The following is a 14,652-nucleotide window of genomic DNA, read 5'->3' on the forward strand; positions in this document are numbered from 1 at the left end:
TTTCAAACCAATAATTTCTGATCAAAGTTTGATACTTCTGATTCAAATTTGAGTTATTGTACGTCTACGTAGTAGGGCAGTTGTTATTGTACTTAACATTTTCATGTAAATCCACACAAGTATATAATTCGTTCGTCAGGTTTTTCATTAAACGGTGAGCTGCTCATGGACGCCCTTGGTGGAGAGACATCATTCGCAGACGTTCAAGGCGACTCCTTCGTACCAGCCTTTACACTTGGGGTTGGACAAAAAGCTAAATTAACATTCGGGCAAGATGTGAATACCTTGAAATTTTTCACAACTTGCGGACTGCAAGAAGGCTATGAACCCTTTTGCGTGTAAGTATAAATAGTTGAAAACCTGTCTGGCGTGAATGAAACAACTAAATGTAATCTTCCCATCCATTTAGAAACATGAATCGTCCTGTTACCTTCTGGTATACCAAAGATCAGCCAATTTTTGAAAATACGGACGACATGACTGACACGAGGATTGACGTTGCTCGAATTCCGGCTGGTTCGGACACACCACCTTGTCTAAAGATTTCCCACAACACTTTTGAGACTATGGAGAAAGCGAATTGGGAATTTTTGAGACTATCGCTGCCCGTTATTTGCCAATCAAGTTTCATAACCGAAGGAGAGAAACTGAGGCGATGGCAAGAGATCAAAATGCGTCAGAACAGACTTCTCGTTGAACAGTCCGAGCAAACTCAGGGTACCACTCAGTCAGCGCACATGGAACAGATAATAAAATCCGGGTTCAGCATGAGTGACATCAAGGGCCTCCAAAGAAATTATTCCGAAGATGCGGTCGAAGCTGATGAAATTATGAAAGAATCTCCGCTTCCGATGCAACGAATGAAGCCTTCCAGACCACCGAGGAAAGGATCTTTATCCCGGTCCAACATGTATGGATCGAGAGGCGGGACTTTGGAGAGAGCCACGAGTGAGGCTGAAGTGAATGGTTACGGAGACATGAATGGGGACCTCAAGGATGATAAGAAGAAGAGAGGACGATCACCTTTCCGGTAAATTTGAACCACGTTTAATTAATCTTCCATAAGTCTAATTCCATTATTCTGTTTTTGTTAGCAAGCATAGCAAAGAAATGGAGGACGTATCGTAAGTTATTTAGCTATATGAGAAATTTATTGCAGAAATAACAGAGGAGTGTATGCTAGTAACGGATGCCTGTCCAAAAATCTTTCACAGTCATTAACGAATAAGAATCATTATTGACTTCATTCGGACTGATGAGCATAAGCTATCAATATTGATCTGCGATAGAATCTGGGTAGAGAAATCATGGCTTGGAAAGTTTTTCCATTGTAACTAATTGTTCATATTACCATTCGATAGGATTGATTGGGTATCATTGCTCACAGATAGATTTTCGTAGCATAATTTCCCTTTGGTTAATGAATACATCGCAATCCCACACATTTGAATTTAATAATAACAATAATAATAATGAATCTAAACTGAACAAAAAAGAGTTAATAAGTTTGTAATGTATAATTTTTGCGTTCATATAAGAAGTAGATATTATACTTTATTTAACAATTACTGAAAGAAAAAAATTTATTTATAGGTTCTTCTCCCGCAAAACGAAATCACCGGATGCAAAATCGAAAACTCCGGAACCTCAGATGAGGTCAGATATTTCCGACAGAAGCACTAAGCCGTTGCCATTTGTTAGAGTAGCATCGAGGCCAGCTCAAGTTAGAGTTTCTACTGTAAATATCCGACACATTATTATTATCGATTATGAAACTCGTCACCCAGAGTAATGTTGAAATAATGAAATTATCGTTTTTCTAGACCGATTTGAAAGTGGTACCCCCACAAATTCCGGAACGCAATGCTCCGAAGCAAATGTCCGTTCTCTCTGGGACTGGAGTCGAAGCAATTGGGAATGAAATATACGATGCGGATTGCTTGAAATTGATGAACGAATATTTTTACGGAGTACGAATATTCCCTGGTCAAGATCCAACTCATGTTTATGTCGGATGGGTGACTTCGCAGTACCATTTGCATACGAAAGATTTCAACCTATCGAGAGTTAGAAAATCGTCAATCGTGATCGTGGACGACTACGACAGACCATTAGAGCAGTGAGTTGCACAAAGATCTGTAATAATTAAATGACTCTCGGAAGCAAACGAGCAGTTTTGATATTTATGTTTGTTTTGAATTGATGGAGCAATTTCAATCGAATTTAAGGGTAGATCGTCAGAGCTGCTACATGGTGAGGGCTGACGAGCTTTACAACGAAGTAACCCAAGATGCGTCTGGTAAAGGTGCTTCGCAAGGGATGTTTGTCGGGTGTTTTGTCGACATAGCAACAGGCTGGGTGTCCTTCACCTGCGAAGGAAAAGAAACTAGTCACAAATTTAAAATGGAACCGGACACAAAGTTATTCCCAGCTATTTTCGTCGAGGCAACAAGCAGAGAAATACTTCAAATAGAATTGGGAAGAACATCTACAACGTTGCCGTTGTCAGCTGCCGTTTTACAAAACTCAGAGCGTCATGTGATTCCTCAGTTCCCCCCCAGATTGAAAGTACAATGTCTTAAACCTCATCAATGGGCCAGAGTACCCAATCAATCGCTCCAAGTACATGCCCTTAAGCTATCCGATATAAGGGGATGGTCGATGTTGTGCGAAGATGCGATTTCAATGCTCGCCTTGCATATTCCGGAAGAGGACAGATGCATTGACATTCTTGAATTAATTGAAATGGACAAACTCTTAAGGTTTTTATTAACGCTAACTTCTTCGAGACGTTATTGCTCACTTATAATCTCCCATATCTCTTACTCATGTTCCATATTTCTTCTTCTTCAGCTTTCACGCCCATACCCTCACACTCTATGCAGCATTGTGCTATCAATCGAATTACAGAGCAGCACATGCCCTCTGTTTGCATGTAGATCAGAAGCAACTGCTCTATGCTATTCGGTCCGAATATATGTCTGGCCCGCTTCGACAAGGCTTTTATGATCTCTTAATTGCATTGCATCTTGAGTCTCATGCCACAACTATGGAAGTTTGTAAGAACGAGTTCATCATTCCATTAGGTAAGTGTCGACGTAACGGCCGTTGTATTTTTAAACGGGTGAATTTTCTTACTGCTTAATTATAAATGATAAATTTCGTATCAACTTTTTTCAAGGGCAAGAAATAAAGGATCTCTACGAAGACCCTGACATGAAGCACAGCTTGAGGTACCTGGAAACTGAATCGGTTCGGCCACAGATGAAAATGACCGACATCGAGTGAGTATTTATTTTTCCAGTATAGATGTGAACCTTTTTACTAATTTTTCGGCATCAAGGGTACTTCCTTCCAGTGAAAATCAGAGCATCGAAAATATCCGAAACTTGTACAGTCCGCATTTCCCACTCGATGTGGTTCGTAATTACGTTATGATGGCTCTCAATGAAGCAGTGGAAGTTAATCAAGTCCATAATCGAGATCCTATCGGAGGGAGCAATGAAAATTTATTCTTGTAAGTGTCTACATTTGCTGTACAAAAAAAAAAAAAAAAATCATACAAATTTACTTTTCATATTTTTCTATCTGCTCTGTGTACCGGAATTTTTTGATCCCAAAGTTTTGTACAATATCTTGCGTATTTCAGACCACTTTTAAAACTTGTGGACAGACTATTACTTGTTGGAATGCTCAGGAATGAAGATATTTTCAAATTGCTTATCATGATTAATCCAGAGACCTGGGATCCCACTTTTGAAAAAGGTATATAATCACGATTACTCTCAGATTTTTGCAATGCGCGAGTAACTGATTAAAAAATTGCAACAATTTCAGAGGGAAAAGATGAACATAAAAAAGGATTGCTACACATGAAGATGGCCGAAGGTGCAAAATTGCAAATGTGCTACTTGCTCCACCATTTGAACGATATTCAGCTTCGGCATCGTGTTGAGTCGATAATTTCCTTCAGTCACGATTTTGTCGGTGATCTTCAGTCCGATCAACTCCGTCGTTATATCGATATTAAACAGTCTGACCTTCCATCGGCTGTAGCGGCAAAGAAAACTAAGGAGTTCAGATGTCCGCCTCGCGAACAAATGAACGCTATTTTAGGATTCAAAAATCTAGACGAGGAAGAGAAAGAAAACTGTCCCTGTGGTGAAGAATTGAGGGAGAAAATGAACGAATTTCACGACGAGTTAATGTCCTACGTATCTCTCCATGCACTACAGGAGGCGGCTGATGCTGCAAATGAAATAATAGAAATTGAGAAGCCAGGGGCTATGAAACGGGTTTTCAATTTCATAAATGCCGTCAAGGAATTCGAAGAAGAACCTAAACTTGAACCAGAACCTGTTAAGAAAACCCCGGAAGGTGAGCCCCTGATATCGTTCGATACTATTCACCAAAAAATACTTGTTCAATGAAATAATTTCATCGTTGTTCTTATTTCACTTTACAGAGGTATTTCGCAAAGTATTAATAGCAACGATAGTCAAATGGGCGGAAGAATCGCAAATCGAAACACCGAAGCTCGTACGTGAAATGTTCAGTTTATTGGTACGTCAATACGATACTGTTGGCGAATTGATTCGAGCGTTAGAAAAGACGTATATAATAAATAGCAAGACAAAGGAAGATGTCGCTGAAATGTGGGTGGGTTTGAGTCAAATCCGAGCACTGCTGCCTGTTCAAATGTCTCAAGAAGAAGAGGAACTGGTTCGTGAACGTCTTTGGAAGCTCGTGAACAATCACACATTCTTCCAACATCCCGACTTAATTCGCGTGCTGAGAATTCATGAGAACGTCATGGCGATAATGATGAATACACTGGGAAGACGAGCCCAAGCTCAGTCTGATGCACAGGCACAGAGCCAGGCTGCCGAGGGTGAGGCAGCCGCCAAAGAAAAGGATACTTCTCATGAAATGGTGGTGGCATGTTGCCGATTTCTTTGCTACTTTTGCCGCACATCAAGGCAAAATCAGAAAGCTATGTTTGACCATTTTGATTTTTTGCTCGAGAACAGTAATATCCTTTTATCGAGACCTTCGTTAAGGGGTTCAACGCCACTCGACGTCGCATATTCTTCGCTGATGGAAAACACCGAACTCGCTCTCGCACTCAGGGAGCATTACCTAGAAAAAATTGCTATTTATTTATCTCGATGTGGACTGCAATCGAATTCTGAGTTAGTGGAAAAGGGCTATCCAGATCTTGGTTGGGATCCAGTCGAGGGTGAACGTTACTTAGATTTCTTGCGATTCTGTGTTTGGGTCAATGGTGAGTTTGATAGGTACTCCAAACGTATTGATTTGAATATTAAATAAAAATTATGTATGTATCTACTTTCTCCCTTTTTCAGGTGAAAGTGTTGAAGAAAATGCCAACTTGGTGATAAGACTGCTAATTAGGCGGCCAGAATGCTTGGGTCCTGCGCTTCGCGGAGAAGGAGAAGGTCTATTGAGAGCTATCATGGAGGCAAATAAAATGTCGGAGCGTATCGCGGATCGTAGAAAGGTAGGTAATTCATACGACGGGTCTGAATGCTGGACCACGGAATCAAGGCTCGTCTCTATGCATGTAGTTTATTGTGGAAAATTCAAAACCTCAAACCGCCACCCCGTGTCCAACACACATGTGTTACCCTGATTAGTTGTTGTTCTGAAATGGTTTTCGTACTGGTTTATGTTCGTCTAACGTTGAAAACGTTCTGCAGATTTGTGTTATCGTTATCGTTATAGGTTCTTTGAACTTTGTTAGTTCGCCATTTTGTTACACGTCCCATTGTGCACCACAATATAGTCATACTTGTGTAGAAACCCGGCCTTGCCGAGCATGTGCACGATCTGTATACTAATTGGGTATCAACTTAGATTTATAAACAGGTTCAAGACGAAGCAGAAGGAACAGCTATGGTTATTCAGTTTGAACACCCTCTTCCCGAGTCCGACGATGACGAAGATTACATCGATACTGGAGCAGCTATTCTGAACTTTTATTGCACCTTAGTGGATCTTTTGGGACGCTGTGCTCCGGATTCTTCTGTCATAGAACAAGGTTGCAACATATTTTCTCTACGTGCTATGGATTGATCATGTTTTCGGCTAAGCTCATAGCTACTTATTACATTTTTTAGTTTTAATGTAAACGAATTTTCCTTTGTCAGGAAAAAACGAATCCCTCCGAGCAAGAGCTATTCTGCGTTCTCTTGTTCCACTCGATGACCTCCAAGGTGTTCTTTCACTACGATTTACACTGCAAAATCCTGCTGCTGGAGAGGAAAGACCTAAGAGTGACATGCCATCTGGATTAATCCCGGGACACAAGCAGAGTATAGTGTTATTTTTGGAACGTGTTTATGGAATTGAAACGCAGGAACTTTTCTTCAAATTACTCGAAGAAGCCTTTTTGCCTGACCTCAGGGCTGCTACTATGCTCGATAGGGTCAGTAAGCTGACAGCGATTGATGTAAAATTTTTCATTAAATTATGTCGCCAAAATCGTTACAGTATCTTTTACGATTACAGAATGACGGCTACGAATCTGATATGGCTTTAGCCATGAATCGATACATAGGAAACAGTATACTACCACTGCTCATAAAACATTCTAAGTTCTACAATGAAGCTGATAACTATGCGAGTTTATTAGATGCCACGTTGCATACAGTGTATCGTCTCAGTAAAAACAGGATGTTAACCAAGGGACAGCGTGAAGCTGTTTCTGATTTTCTCGTGGCACTGACCAGGTAAAGAACAATCATTTATCCAGCGTCGATGATCGACATTGTTGAACATATTTTCAAATACGCTTTTCTGTTCACAGCCAAATGCAGCCAAGTATGTTGCTAAAGCTTCTTCGGAAGTTGACTGTCGATGTTTCGAAATTGTCAGAATATACAACGGTAGCTCTGAGGGTGTGTAAAATTTATTTGGTCTCTATAGACTACCATAAACTACATTCATCTACTTGTTTCTAAAATTTTTTGTTCTTTACCATTAACTGGGTGTTCTAGCTGCTGACATTGCATTATGACCGCTGTGCCAAGTACTACGGCTCGACGAGTGGTCAAGGAGCTTACGGAGCTTCAAGCGACGAAGAGAAACGTCTGACTATGGTATTGTTCAGCAACATATTCGACTCATTATCCAAAATGGATTATGATCCGGAATTGTTCGGTAAGGCCTTGCCTTGCTTGACTGCCATCGGTTGTGCCTTACCTCCCGATTACTCACTGTCAAAAAATTACGACGACGAATGGTACGGCAGTAAGTCTGCCTCAACACAATCTCCGGATGGACCGTATAATCCGCAGCCGATCAACACGTCTAGGTATCAGAGAAAACATGTTTATGTTAACAAAATAATTTAAAAGTCTACAATTATTTTATGCAAGTAGCAGCATAGACTAAACGTTTTGAACTCTTCGCAGTGTCGTGCTGAACAATGATCTGAATTCAATAGTACAAAAATTTTCGGAGCACTATCATGACGCTTGGGCTAATAGAAAGCTAGAAAATAGCTGGACTTATGGTGAACAGTGGTCTGATGTAAACAAGACACATCCTAGACTGAAGCCTTATAATTTGCTCAATGATTATGAGAAAGAACGTTATAAGGAACCTGTCAGGGAAAGTTTGAAGGCACTGCTTGCTATTGGGTGGAGCGTTGAACACTCCGAAGTTGACGTACCTTCTACAAGTCGCAGCTCTATGAGAAGGTCGTCCAAAAGCCAAGTGAGTCAAACAGTATTTTGTACTTTCATTGCTCGTTCGATATAAATAATACCTGTTTGCATGGCTGATTTAATTTTAATACTACTCTCTGAAATATACATTGAAAAGCGATTTATTTATTTTTTTCAACTCCCACAACACGTATCTAACTGCAAGTGTTTTTGAGGACACACAATTTCAGACAGATGCAGCGAATCCGTTCAACTACAACCCACACCCTGTCGACATGACCAACTTGACTCTCAGTAGAGAAATGCAAAATATGGCTGAGCGTTTAGCCGACAACGCTCATGACATTTGGGCTAAAAAGAAGAAGGAGGAGCTGATCACTTGCGGTCAGTTGGATTCAGTTATTGGCAGTAAATTTTTAAACTCGAGATATGTAAGGAACGATGATTAATTGAACCGAGAAATGGAAGCATTGACATTGAACGTATTTTCCAGGAGGTGGTATTCATCCACAGTTAGTGCCTTACGACTTGTTGACCGACAAAGAGAAACGTAAGGATCGCGAACGCTCCCAAGAGTTCTTGAAATATCTACAGTATCAAGGATACAAATTGCACAAACCGGTTCGCAGCACAACGACGGATACGGAAGTTGCCGGGGTTGGTGCAGCTGTAGAATTGCGATTTGCGTATTCTTTGCTTGAGAAATTGATTGCGTATTTGGATAAAGCTACTATCAATATGAAGCTGTTGAAGCCTTCGGACACCTTTAGCAGGAGAAACAGTTTCAAAACATCGACAAGAGATATAAAGTTTTTCAGCAAAGTGGTCCTACCATTGATGGAAAAGTACTTCAGTACTCACAGAAATTATTTCATTGCCGTAGCCACTGCGACGAATAATATAGGAGCTGCGTCGTTGAAAGAAAAGGAAATGGTTGCTGCGTTATTTTGTAAGCTGGCGAGTCTGCTCCGTTCACGATTAGCTGCATTCGGGGCAGATGTTAGAATAACCGTTCGATGTCTGCAAGTCTTGGTCAAAGGTATTGACGCGAAATCGCTTGTAAAAAATTGTCCAGAATTTATCAGGACGTCGATGTTAACATTCTTCAACAATACGGCCGACGACTTGGGACACACCATACTCAATTTGCAAGAAGGAAAATACAGTCACCTTAGAGGAACCCACTTGAAAACATCAACTTCTCTGTCTTACGTGAACAGCGTTGTTTTGCCTGTCCTCACCTCCATGTTCGATCACTTAGCAGCTTGCGAATACGGCAGTGACTTATTGCGTAAGTATAATGATATAAAGGTCTATGATTTTGAGCTTATGATCTATATTTGAAGAGTTTAATTACGTTGCAGTGGACGAGATTCAAGTGGCCTCGTACAAAATGCTGGCATCTCTTTACACATTGGGTATCGATGCTACGTTAACCCATGACCGGAAGTATTTGAAAACTGAAATTGAACGAAACAAACCTAATCTTGGTTCTTGCCTTGGAGCCTTCTCCAGCTGCTTTCCAGTCGCCTTTCTGGAGCCCCACTTGAACAAGCACAACCAGTTTTCGCTATTAAATAGAATCGCCGATCACTCCCTCGAGGCTCAAGATATAATGAGTCGGATGGAGTCGAGTATGCCTACCTTGGAAACGATCTTGACTGAGGTAGATCAGTTTGTAGAATCCGAAAAAACTTATAGCGATGCCCCCCACGTTATCGATGTCATACTACCATTGCTTTGCTCGTACTTGCCATTTTGGTGGGCTCAAGGTCCAGACAACGTCAATCCAAATGAGGGAACGTACGTGAGCATGGTTACGAGCGACCATATGAATCAGCTCTTGAAAAATGTGTTAAAATTGATAAAAAAGAACATTGGAAACGAGAATGCTCCGTGGATGACACGCATCGCAGCTTACACGCAACAAATTATCATTAATTCGTCTGAAGAGCTGCTTAAGGATCCGTTCCTGCCACTTGCCGAACGTGTTAAAAAACGAACCGACAACATGTTCCATAAGGAAGAATCTTTACGTGGTTTTATCAAGTCTTCAACGGACGATACTTCTCAGATAGAAGCACAAATTCAGGAAGACTGGCAACTCCTTGTCAGAGATATATATTCGTTTTATCCACTGCTTATTAAATATGTCGATTTACAACGTAATCATTGGCTGCGTAACAACATCCCAGAAGCCGAAGACCTTTACAATCACGTTGCAGCAATATTCAACACCTGGTCTAAGTCACAGTACTTTTTGCGGGAAGAACAGAACTTCATTTCAGCGAATGAAATTGACAATATGGTTCTTATCATGCCTACGGCCACCAGAAGACCGACGGCGGTTTCTGATGGCACAACTCCGTCCGGAGGTGGAAAGGTATTTTTCGTGTTATTTTAAAGTCGTACTTTAACTACTGAAATGGGTTTGTGATTAATAGAAACTGGATTGTTTGAACAGAAAAAAAAGAAACATCGGGACAAGAAACGAGACAAAGACAAGGAAGTACAGGCGTCGCTGATGGTTGCTTGCCTGAAACGATTGTTGCCTGTCGGCCTGAACTTGTTTGCAGGACGAGAACAGGAACTCGTCCAGCATTGTAAGGATAGGTTTTTAAAGAAACTTCCTGAATATGAAATCACTGAGTTTGCGACAACGCAGCTTACTTTGCCGGACAAAATCGATCCGGCTGATGAAATGTCTTGGCAACATTACCTCTATTCAAAGCTTGGGCAAAAAAAAGATGTGACCGAACCGGTCAAGGCTCAACAACTCGACGATGTGGTTACTAGAATTGTGGCAATGGCCAAAGTGCTTTACGGGCTTCACATGGTAAGGCACAAAAACCATTAATATCAGACAATTCGGAGCTCAGCAATTCATTAAATTTTCACACGGCCAACGTCGACTTACGTTCCTCAAAGTAGTTCTGGTCACAAACTGTTTTTTATATTCACATCGTTCAATTTACCGCTAAGATGCAGTAAGGCTTTCAAGTCTCTATGGACCATTTCAATCAAATCATACTCGTCGAATTATTCCATGGGTTTAAATCTGTTTCACTGTGTAGAGTATCTGAAGATTTATTTTGCCGTTAATTTTCCTTATAATTTTCTAATTTCTATGTGTACGAGTAGATAGACCATCCCCAGCAGCAGAGCAAGAGTAGCTATCGCTCGGTGGTGTCTATACAGAGAAAGCGAGCAGTTATTGCTTGCTTCCGTCAGACCTCCCTACATTCCTTGCCCAGGTATCCCACTTAGTCTTTTACTTGATTTGCTGTGTTGTTGTTTTTCAAATTCTTTAACTTTATAATTTCAGTTTAATTTCTACCCTGAGCTTGGCCAAAATTCACGAGCAAATGTTATTACACTGACCTTAATACAAACCGTTCACTCGAATCTAATTATCTATTTCAATATTTCTGATGCTGCTAAGTTTCCTATTCTATACGCATGGTTGCAAGTTTTGGACAAAGAATAATGAAAAATCGATCTTTGAAACGAATGGAAGCTGTTGCGTTTTGTTGTGATAACGTATTAGCTATACACCTGACGGGAATTCATTCTTTGCACTTCTCATGTTACTAACAATTTGAGTGATACATGTGCATGCTGCTAACTCCAGGCCACAAAACCACCGCCTTCGCGTGATGGATGGAAACGGGTATTATGTGCAGCTAGAAAAAGAGCTGCGATTGCGTGCCTAAGAAGCGAACCACTTTACAAATTGAGGAGGTAAATTTGGTTTGGTAACTATACCAACGAGCGAGAGAGCCACGCTCATGTCAGGAGAAAATAATTGATATTCGTTAACATTCGATAAATATTTATTTGAAAACCATCTCGAAACAAAGTCTCCGAGTCTAAAGTGGAATCACACTCAGGGCTGACTTGGATTCAGTAAAATAAGATCGTTGTTTTTGTGTGAAAGAGAAAACGTTTAACCACAGGTACCAATCTATAATATGACTTTTAACGGTAGTTAACTAATTTCCAGGCATCGGGCAATCAATATCTTTGCAAGAACTTATTACGAGCTCTGGTTGCAAGACGAGAATGTGGGACAAGAAGTTATGATTGAAGATCTGACGGTGAGTGCGCGTTGGATAAATTTAATTCTTCTGCACTATACCTGAGCATTTTTGTGACCGGAGAAAATAATGATATACGTAATTGGCAGCAATCATTCGAAGATGCAGAATTGAAGAAGATGGATAAGACGGAAGAGGAAGGTAAACCTGATCCTTTAACGCAACTAGTTACAACGTTCTGTCGCGGAGCCATGACCGAACGTTCTGGAGCTCTTCAAGAAGATCCCCTCTACATGAGTTATGCGCAAATAGTATCAAAGTCTTGTGGGGAGGAAGAAGAGGAAGGCGAAGATGAAGGAGGGGGCGAGGAGGAAGGCGCGGCATCAATTCATGTAAGGTTAAATCTTTACTTAACCCAAACTAAGCTTTTAACACCGGGAAGTATTTTCTCGTAAGTTATGGGAATAAAGAAAAAAGAACTGCTGTTAATACTACTAATTACAATCCTCGTTTCTTCTAATCGATAACCCAAGAGGCCTATGCACAAGCTCATGGTAAGATTTCTACTAACTTATACACATTATTAACGCTGGATCAGATATGAAAAAGTGCTTTTTATACATACTAGATTCTACCGAAATTTTAGAGTTCAAAAAAAGATCAGAGATAAATTTTTCCGATTCTTATAGGAACAAGAAATGGAGAAACAGAAGCTGTTATTTCATCAAGCTCGTCTTGCGAATCGAGGAGTTGCAGAAATGGTACTGCTGCATATTTCCGCTTGCAAGGGTGTTCCAAGCGAGATGGTCATGAAGACTTTAGAGCTGGGCATTTCGATTCTACGAGGTGGTAACATCGAGATTCAGAAGGGAATGCTTAACCATTTGAAGGAGAAGAAGGATGTTGGCTTTTTCACCTCAATTGCTGGATTAATGAATTCGTGTAGCGTACTAGATCTGGATGCTTTCGAAAGAAACACAAAGGCGGAAGGTCTGGGAGTCGGGTCTGAAGGTGCTGCGGGTGAAAAAAATATGCATGATGCTGAATTTACTTGTGCCTTGTTCAGGTTTATTCAACTGACTTGCGAAGGGCACAATTTAGGTAAAGTTTTTTTCCCAATGTTTCTCCACTATGTCCCGATGTACCGATGTTTGGCATTTCAAACTCCAAGCATGTAAATATTTTTTCTATAGACTGGCAGAATTACTTGAGAACCCAAGCTGGTAACACAACAACGGTGAACGTAGTCATATGTACTGTCGATTACCTCCTTCGTCTTCAGGAGTCAATCATGGACTTTTACTGGCACTATTCCAGCAAGGAACTGATAGATCCAGCCGGAAAAGCAAACTTCTTTAAGGCTATCGAAGTTGCAAGTCAAGTATTCAATACCCTGACTGAAGTTATTCAAGGTCCTTGTGCTCAGAATCAACAAGCTTTGGCACACTCTAGGCTTTGGGATGCTGTAGGAGGATTTCTGTTTCTCTTTTCACACATGCAGGACAAACTTTCCAAGCATTCTAGTCAAGTAGATCTCCTCAAGGAATTGTTAAATCTACAGAAGGACATGATCACGATGATGCTGTCTATGTTGGAAGGTAAATATTTAAGTTTAACTGAGCTATTTGCACGTCGCTGATCGCGAGTCAAGCTTTTGCTGAAAGAGGTTTACTGATCACTTAATTTTATTCATCCAACTCAGGTAACGTTGTAAACGGTACCATTGGAAAGCAGATGGTGGATACGCTTGTAGAATCTGCAGGCAATGTTGAATTAATTTTGAAATACTTTGACATGTTCCTCAAGTTGAAGGATCTTATATCTTCGCCCAGCTTCCTTGAAGTTGACATCAATAACGATGGCTGGGTATATCCGAAAGACTTTAAAGAAAAAATGGAACAGCAAAAAAGTTATACTATGTGAGTAGAATTTTTTTCATATACTCTCGCCTTCGTGACAAACAGTTCGCCCCGAATCAAGAAATAAATAAACATTTTTGTTCGCAGCGAGGAAATCGAATTTTTACTTGCCTGTTGTGAAACCAATCACGACGGCAAAATCGATTATGTTGCATTTATGGATCGTTTCCACGAGCCTGCTAAAGAGATTGGCTTCAACCTCGCCGTTCTGTTGACAAATTTGTCAGAACATATGCCAAATGAACCAAGGCTTGCACGTTTTCTCGAAACAGCAGGTTCTGTGCTTAATTACTTTGAACCGTTCCTAGGGCGAATAGAAATTCTCGGCGGCAGTAGGAAAATTGAGCGTGTTTACTTTGAAATCAAAGAATCTAATATCGAGCAGTGGGAAAAACCTCAGATCAAAGAATCGAAACGAGCCTTTTTCTACAATACCGTAACTGAAGGAGGCGACAAAGAGAAATTGGAGACGTTTATCAATTTCTGCGAAGATGCTATATTTGAAATGCAGCACGCGAGTGCCTTGATGGCTGTTGAAGAGAGCAGCGGTATCGGAAAAGCAAGAGAATCATCTTACACCTACATGACGGAAGATGACGACGAAAGAAACAAGGATCCGATCCGAAGGGGAATTCAGGCTTTCAAAGACGGAGTTTATTTCTTTTTCTCAATGTTCTCTCCCACCAACATAAAGAACAAATTTTCGGAAATGCAGCAAATGACAATCCCGGAATTATTTGTCGGCTTCTTTAAAATGATTTTCTATGCATTCTACTACTCTGGATTCGGTGTCGGCTGTGTTATCAGATACTTCATGAGATTATTGCTTAGTTTGATGAGAGGACCGCACATTGACGAACCAATAGTTGAGATCAAGGAAGAAGAAGAAAAACCTTTACGACTACTACCAGCCTTACCACCAACGCCTGATGATTCAAACTTGCAGGTTCGGTCGACGCGTAACATTTTTATTTCGTCAATTTGGTCCATGGAAGTGACTTTTAA

At 40.6% G+C, this 14,652-nt stretch overlaps 1 protein-coding gene across 18 annotated transcripts in view; it reads left to right on the forward strand.

Moving 5' to 3' along the window:
- LOC124414881 (ryanodine receptor) overlaps positions 1-14,652 on the forward strand; it is a 31,410-nt gene that overhangs the window by 13,995 nt on the left and 2,763 nt on the right. For 3 of the 18 annotated variants that reach the window (XM_046896003.1, XM_046896014.1, XM_046896013.1), the window contains 30 exons: positions 140-338; positions 410-1,030; positions 1,095-1,124; positions 1,594-1,738; positions 1,824-2,119; positions 2,229-2,762; positions 2,854-3,086; positions 3,182-3,284; positions 3,344-3,517; positions 3,650-3,765; positions 3,838-4,377; positions 4,466-5,284; positions 5,367-5,521; positions 5,890-6,061; positions 6,171-6,448; positions 6,532-6,752; positions 6,830-6,920; positions 7,020-7,336; positions 7,437-7,740; positions 7,907-8,075; positions 8,185-8,982; positions 9,056-10,074; positions 10,156-10,527; positions 10,833-10,945; positions 11,695-11,788; positions 11,878-12,120; positions 12,418-12,829; positions 12,922-13,326; positions 13,431-13,647; positions 13,735-14,593. In XM_046896003.1, coding sequence (XP_046751959.1) covers positions 140-338; positions 410-1,030; positions 1,095-1,124; positions 1,594-1,738; positions 1,824-2,119; positions 2,229-2,762; positions 2,854-3,086; positions 3,182-3,284; positions 3,344-3,517; positions 3,650-3,765; positions 3,838-4,377; positions 4,466-5,284; positions 5,367-5,521; positions 5,890-6,061; positions 6,171-6,448; positions 6,532-6,752; positions 6,830-6,920; positions 7,020-7,336; positions 7,437-7,740; positions 7,907-8,075; positions 8,185-8,982; positions 9,056-10,074; positions 10,156-10,527; positions 10,833-10,945; positions 11,695-11,788; positions 11,878-12,120; positions 12,418-12,829; positions 12,922-13,326; positions 13,431-13,647; positions 13,735-14,593 — 10,049 coding nt within the window. Of the gene's footprint in view, positions 1-139; positions 339-409; positions 1,031-1,094; positions 1,125-1,593; positions 1,739-1,823; positions 2,120-2,228; positions 2,763-2,853; positions 3,087-3,181; positions 3,285-3,343; positions 3,518-3,649; positions 3,766-3,837; positions 4,378-4,465; positions 5,285-5,366; positions 5,522-5,877; positions 6,062-6,170; positions 6,449-6,531; positions 6,753-6,829; positions 6,921-7,019; positions 7,337-7,436; positions 7,741-7,906; positions 8,076-8,184; positions 8,983-9,055; positions 10,075-10,155; positions 10,528-10,832; positions 10,946-11,694; positions 11,789-11,877; positions 12,121-12,261; positions 12,283-12,417; positions 12,830-12,921; positions 13,327-13,430; positions 13,648-13,734; positions 14,594-14,652 lie in introns of all 18 variants that reach the window. The other 15 variants (XM_046896015.1, XM_046896006.1, XM_046896011.1 and 12 more) reach the window with 11 other exon arrangements.

The sequence above is a fragment of the Diprion similis genome, chromosome 14, assembly GCF_021155765.1.
Source record: "Diprion similis isolate iyDipSimi1 chromosome 14, iyDipSimi1.1, whole genome shotgun sequence".
Lineage (NCBI taxonomy): Eukaryota > Metazoa > Arthropoda > Insecta > Hymenoptera > Diprionidae > Diprion > Diprion similis.